At 38.6% G+C, this 7066-nt stretch overlaps 1 protein-coding gene across 1 annotated transcript; it reads right to left on the minus strand.

The window, feature by feature from the left end:
* Nucleotides 1-2095: 2095 nt before the first annotated feature.
* Nucleotides 2096-6416, minus strand: LOC123042103 (uncharacterized). Its single transcript, XM_044464625.1, has 7 exons — nt 6069-6416; nt 5886-5947; nt 3846-5232; nt 3641-3760; nt 3420-3515; nt 3275-3334; nt 2096-2329 (listed from the first exon to the last, which is right to left on the minus strand). The coding sequence occupies exons 3-7, from the start codon at nt 4491-4493 to the stop codon at nt 2255-2257; spliced, it is 999 nt and encodes a 332-aa protein (XP_044320560.1). The 5' UTR covers nt 4494-5232; nt 5886-5947; nt 6069-6416; the 3' UTR covers nt 2096-2254.
* Between the last annotated feature and the right edge of the window lie 650 nt (nt 6417-7066).

The raw sequence follows: 7066 nt of genomic DNA on the forward strand, positions 1-7066 counted from the left end.
TGAGTTGGGAATTAAGCAGCATCGTGTGTCATGTTTATGGTGTGACAACTTGGGAGCCACATATCTTTCTGCAAATCCAGTGTTCCATGGCAGAACCAAGCATATAGAAATTGACTTTCACTTTGTAAGGGAAAGGGTTCCAGAGAAGAAGTTGGACATACGATTCATCCCTTCCAGAGATCAAGTTGTAGATGGATTCACTAAAGCTTTGCCAGTCAAGCCTTTCGAGGAATTCAAGAGGAATCTTAATATAGGATAGTTGAGATTAAGGGAGGGTGTTAGACTTAGAGATATATCTCTTGTAATCTCAAACTAACTCTATCTCTTCCTCTCCCGTAGCTCTTTCAAACTCCTATGTAACTACCGAATCCCAAAGTGATCGGCACAACCTTGTAAGCCACGACAGGGGCGTTTTCCTGCCTCGATCAATATATACACACACGGCTCCCTTACGAGGGAGTAGGAATGCTTCCTATCTAACATCATCTTCCCACCTCATTCATAAGAGACAAAAATATTAGCCCTAATAGAGCATGCGAGCAACATGCAGATTCCGTGAGCAGAAGAGGAGGTTATAACAGGAGTGGTCACCACACTAACTCCATCATAAGCGTGATGCTCTTGCTTGCGTTGGCTCACCATGGCCGCGGTTTATCTTCGGTCGCAAGGAAGGAAGGAAGAAAATATGGTGGAAGATATGCATTGGACCGGAAAGCCCATTTGGCCCAATGGTGGAAGATATGCATTGTCTCACCATGGGCTATTCTTTCAAATTAAGATTGGAGTTTCCGTTTTAGCATATTCGGATTTTTTTGGTGGGAAACTGTCGATCTATCCATCTTCAATCAAGGCAGTACAATGAATACCAGAAATAATAAAAATTACATCCAGATTCATAGACCACCTTACAACGACTACAAGCACTGAAGTGAGTCGAAGGCGCGCCGCCGTCATCGCCCCTCCCTTGCTGGAGCCGGGCACAACTTGTTGTAGTAGACAGTCGGGAAGTCGTCGTGCTAAGGTCCCATAGGACCAGCGCCCCAGAACAGTAACCGCCGCCGATGAAGAGAAGTTTAGATCAGAAGGATCCAACCCGAAGACAGATGTACAAAGACGAACAAAGACCGGATCCAAGCGGATCCACCAAAGACAACTACCGACCAAATCCCGCGAGATCCGCCGGAGACACACCTCCACACGCCCTCCGATGATGCTAGACACACCATTGGGACAAGGGCTAGGCGGGGAGAATCTTATTCCATCTTCAAGAAGCCGCCGCCGTCTATTCTTTTTGAATAGAACACAAACCCTAACAAAACTTGAAGAAGCACCTAAAAACAGAGCCCTCCCGCCAGCAAAGGCCGGGATCCACCGCACACCCATGACCCTAAGGCCACAAGAGACGTGGGAGATCGACGCCGCCGCCGACGGGAGGTAGAAACCCTAGCCCCTTTTCTTGGAGGGGAGACAAAGGGAGGAGAGACGTACGTATGTATATTTGGATTACTCCTCTAAAAGAAGAGGAATTGTTGTTTGTTTCGCAAGGGAGATTTATATGGTTTGGAAAACATTGTTGTTTGATATAAAACAAATGTGGCAAACTGTTCTATTACAGAGTGTAGATGGAGATTATCAAATCACCTGTTATGAAAAATGAGCTAAACATTCCTAAAGAATTAATATAAAGATTTGGTTGAACAACAACATGAGCGAGCTAATAAGAATGTCACGCTAAAACTCTCAAGTCTTGGTATTGTTACCACCATTGTGATTTCGTGTAGAAATTCGCCTTGTTCGTGCATTTGTCCGAGCCTACATACTACAATAGTTAGTCCAAACTTCATACGCTTTTAACCAGGTTGATTCTACTTTTTCTCTATCCATGCACTAAGGAATGTTTACTTTTTTGAAGAAAATGTTTACTTCCAACCATGGATAAAATACACAAGGGTTTACAACTTTTGCAGAATTTCTATCGATGTTCATAGTGGCTAGAGTTAGTTCGGATCAAAGGTCGGCACAACTTCATCACCATGCAAATTTTTAATGTCTTTAATCAACCAATATGTTAATCAGTTCACACACACTAAACATGTGTGATAAATAACATAAATTTTAAAGAAAGAAACATAACACAGAAGGTAATGCGGAAATGTTTGTTTTACATGTGAAAGAGATAAATTAGGGTAAAGTAGCAAGAGTTTCAAGCTGAACAACTATCTCATCAAGCTAAAAAGACTGTCATGATATGCTCTCAAGACTCAACTGTATCCTTGTCGTCACTGTGATTCTGGGATGAAATAGCATCATTTGAACTCGAAGGACCCACCTAAAACATGAGTAAAGATCAATACACAAGGCACTGATATTTCCATAACAAGACACCACTAGTCAGGGAAAACCTTTTCCCATTAGGAATAAAAGTAATGAATAAATCCAAACAATTGCCTTTTTCTGAGAAAAAGAAGGCACACAACTAGGATTATTTTGTCGTTAATTTTGAATTGAACATGTCAAACTAAGAAAAGAAGAGCAAATGTAAATTTTCGGATGAATGGTATCAATGACGTTTACAATCAATTTATGTTTCCTTCTTTTAATATTCTTTGTTATGTAACACTATTTATGTTGCTTTATCTCATGTTTATATGTGTATAATATTGAGAAAATTGCATGAAAGCAACCCAACCTACTTGTAGTTCCATGCTCAACTAGTGCAGCTATACTGAACTAGTCATCTTTCACAAAGCAAACCGACAATGTACAAGCAAGAAGTGCAGAAAGAACATGTTATTGTTTAATGATGAAATGCTAAACTAAGTAGCAAGACCTATATTAGTGTAAGTTCTTAATTCACCCTATGAAAGTGTGAAGCTATAAATTAATATAAGAATCATGACATGTACTGTTTTGCAACAATGCTATATTTAAAGTATTTACAATATTAAGTAGCTATTTCTCGTACGATGTCAAATAACTTGACTATTAACAACCTCAATAACAACACAAAAAACTCAATATCTAGGCAACTTGCACATGTAGCATAAAGAACATAAGTACGCACATGGGTGCATTTTTTGGTGAAACATAGTTTTACTTCAACAGAAGTAATTTATCTGTATAAATGAATTAGAAATAATTATTTTGTGTACATTTCAAGATAGTATTATTTGCTTAAATGCCTAATATAGTAGATTAGGAAAGTGGTAACAAGCACAAGGAAGCTAAAGTGGAAATGAATAATAATAAAAGTTTGACCAAATGTAAAAATTACCTTATATTGTGTAGCAATCTCCGTCATACGAGCGATCCACCCAATTTCCTTATTCATAGCCTATAGAAAAGTTAACTTTACTAATTTTCCATATAGGAACAATCATAACTAATCCGTCCAATAAAAGTAAACACACTATATATACCTTGCAAATATCTCCATACTTCCTCATACGAGCAAGTAACTTTTCTCTGTCCCGCTTTTCCCCCACCAAATTAAGTCGTTGGGAGGATCTTGGATACTGAAGTGCCAAGAGATATGTTAACTAACTAGTTAAACTCTTTTCTTTGCTCTTAAGATGGTTATGTATTGTTCAAACTAAAATGTGAAAAATGTATGTTAACTTCTGTTTACGTAAAGAATTACCTTATTTGGAAAGACTGGAACGATTTGATCAATTTGCAGGCCTATTTGTTGTCGAATCACGTCATTTGATATACCTTGCAGACGATGTTTGAGTTGTATGCCAGATCGTTGTGAAAAGACCTATCAAATGGCAACTCAACAATTTTGTTAGATTTCCCAACATAATAAATTTTTATTAAGGTAAATTTCAATTAAGACAACATACAGTTATGTCATGCTCTTTTTGATGAATGTGGCTCCACATCTCTTCTAGCTGAGAGAGCTCGTCCTCGCAAGGCTTCCACTTCTTAAATTTCCAAACTTCCCTCTTTTTTGGCTTACGCACAATGCCGCCTTTTTTGTACACATCTAAGCGTACAAGTGACTCCACATATATGTAGGATTGCATATTGTCTGGCTTGCGAGGGCTAAAATCTAAAACTAGGCTAAAGCCTGAAAACCTCATCATGTTTAATATCATAGGCTCGATATTCCCTTCATTCCCATGCAAATCATGAGAAAATAGCCTACTATCATTTCTTTGCATCAATAACTTATCCCCATAAGATAAATTTGGACCCGCGATGTAACCTGCTGTAAGAATATTGTACTTCTGGCTCCAACTTTGCTCGACCTTGTTGTCTAGTGTCCAGATCTGCAGCTTACCATAAATAACTTTGTGCCAGGTTTGAGCAGTTGCTATACATATTTTCCCCTCTATCTCTCTGATCCAGTACCTACGGGGACCACCATAAACACTATTTTCAAGTACTGATGTTGGCAGTTCTATCCGTGCAAAAGCTTCTTCACCGAGATCAAAGCACATAACAACATGCTTCCAGTTAGTTGCCATATCATTAGTTAACCAGTACATTGTTCCACCAACATTGATTAGTCCAGAGTTTTTGACGCAACTCAAGCTTAAGGCTTCTGGGGTTCTGATGTCTTTCCATTTCTCATCACCAAGCCTGTAAACTTGAATGATGGTGAATTTGTCTCCATTCTTGGGGTGGCCCTCAACATAGTCACCCAAGTGTGTAATTTTGTATTCTCTTGTCAATGGGTGAAACCCAAAACTATAGAACAAGAATTGGTCGCCACTGAAATTCTTTATAGGTTTCTCAAGATGCAAACATTCGCCAGTTGCAAGGTTAGCTATCTTGATTGTCGATGTCTTGGTCTATAAGCAAATAATCCCATTACATGAACCACAGAGTAAATCATCAGGGTCAATGGTTGGCACTGCATATGTTGATTGTGACCAAGCTTTATCAATTAGAATAGCATCACTCGGGTAATGTTTTCCTGCAACATAATCTTGTTGGAAGAATATGAGGGAATAATGGGATGCATGCTTCAGGTGTGATGTGACAAAATTGGGATCCCGGATCAAGTTTTTCCAGCACGTACAAACACCAATACACACCAATAAAGTGCTCACCGGAAGCCGAAAAAATATCCGCTCGATGAGCTCTCTCGGGAGACGGTTTATGGAATATTCCTCATTTCTTTCCTTCTTTGAACCAGCTTCCTCAGAATCCATAATAAGCATACTATAGCCCAATGAGACAATCTAACCGTAGAAATATTGCACAAGCATCTGTTGAGACAGTCTAACCACAGAAATATTGCACAAGCACACATTTTAGTAAAATGATGACGTGCACCCCTATATATTAGAACTAAAATAACTTGTGGTAAAAAAATAAGAATCGGTTCTGAAATTTTTGCGAAAGATCATGACACTCCTACATCCAAGATCATGCTATTAGTTAATGAAATTATAAACAACCTAGCATGACCTATATTAGTGTAAATTCTTAATTCACCATATTCAAGGGTGAAGCTATAAGTTAATATAGGAATCAAGACATTTAGTGTTTTACAACAATGCTCAGTTCAGAATATTTATGTATAACCTTGATGACGTTTTTATTTCTCCTCCAATGTTAAATAACTGGACTGATAACTACCTAAGTAATTGACAACACAACAAAATCAATACCTAGGCAACATACACTTGTATGCAAATAACATAAGTATACACATGACCACAAATTGAAATATTGGGTGAAACATAGTTTTGTCGTAGTGGAAGTCAGTTACCCATACAAATGAATAGAACATAATTAATTTGATTAAGTTTCAAAAAACATAATTAATTTGATTACATTTCAAAATAATTATTTAATCAATTGGATGAGATACTAGATTAGGCAAGTGTTAACAAGAACAAGCAAGCTAAAGTGGAAATGAATAAAATTACCAGATCTTGTAGAGCAATCATCGTCATACTAAAGATCATCCCAATTGCTCCATATATATAGCCTGTAGGCAGGTTAAGTTTACTAATTAGACATCTAGAAACAACTCTAAATTATCTAGTTAGCAAATATAAACACAATATACCTCGCAAAATATCTGCATCTTTCTTTGTATGAGAAGTTACCTTTTCTCTATCCCTCTTCCGCGCCACCAAATTAAGTCGCCAGAGATTATCTTGGATGCTAGAGTGTCAAGACTTATGTCGCCAAGGTGCGGGTGGTTGCTTCGGCTATCTCTACCCAAGATGTGTAAGTCAGAAAAGGCACTCCGACAACAAGCCACAATTCGGTACTCAGAGAAGCGGCGTGAAGCAAGACTGTAGATCTTCGCTAATGGATGGCACGAATAGGCGATCTAGGAAGCATGTGGAGCAGAGGTAGGGGTGAGAATGTGGTTCTCGTGGGCTCACGAGGGGGGGAGCTGTGGACGCGCGATGCAGCTCTAGATTTGTGGGCGAGGAGGCGGCGGCGGCTAGGACAAAAGAGGGGCAGGAGTGATCGATATATATATATATATATATGACTATGCTAGGGTTTTTTGTGGGCCTTCGGGCCAATCGGCTGGGGCAGCTAGCAATTTTGGGTCTATTTGGGTCGTAGCCCAAGCTCACACTACCAAAGATTTGGAATCTACTAGAGTACTAGCGTCTATTTGGATGGGCGCCAATTATTTGGTCTGCCCAGGCCCATGTGCTTTTCCAATTCATTTCATGCCCACAGTTTAGGTGAGAGGCTTGTGACCGAATCCTAAGAGAAGTTTTATTTGAGAGCCTTTATAATTTAGTGATTCTTTCTTCTTATACTTAAATGTTTAATATACTACCATCATAATATTTTCTGTTATTCAATATGCGTTGGTGCTAAAAACATGGTCGGTTTCAGAGCTACCAATTCTTCCACACACACACATGGATTAGGAGAATTGTAGTCATGGGTTATAGATTACAGAAGCGATGCATGTTTATTTCAGTAGTATTCATATATGGGTATTGTGCTTATGTTTAAAGATTCAGACTTCGACTTTAAGCATCAGGTAGATGATCTGACTCATTCTTACTAAAAGGTACAAAAATTATACCGTGTTGTGCGCAGATCTTCTCTCAATGTTTAACAATTATATTCT

This window comes from Triticum aestivum, chromosome 2B (assembly GCF_018294505.1).
Source record: "Triticum aestivum cultivar Chinese Spring chromosome 2B, IWGSC CS RefSeq v2.1, whole genome shotgun sequence".
NCBI classification, from domain to species: domain Eukaryota; kingdom Viridiplantae; phylum Streptophyta; class Magnoliopsida; order Poales; family Poaceae; genus Triticum; species Triticum aestivum.

Bases quoted from the DNA above. Each gene is read 5' to 3' on its own strand.
- LOC123042103 (XM_044464625.1), bottom strand. From the start codon at position 4,493: ATGTACTGGTTAACTAATGATATGGCAACTAACTGGAAGCATGTTGTT. The intron at 3,335-3,419 runs GTATATATAGTG...ACTTTTCTATAG, and splicing joins AGTATGGAGATATTTGCAAG to GCTATGAATAAGGAAATTGG. The intron at 2,330-3,274 runs GTAATTTTTACA...CTCATGTTTTAG, and splicing joins AGATTGCTACACAATATAAG to GTGGGTCCTTCGAGTTCAAA.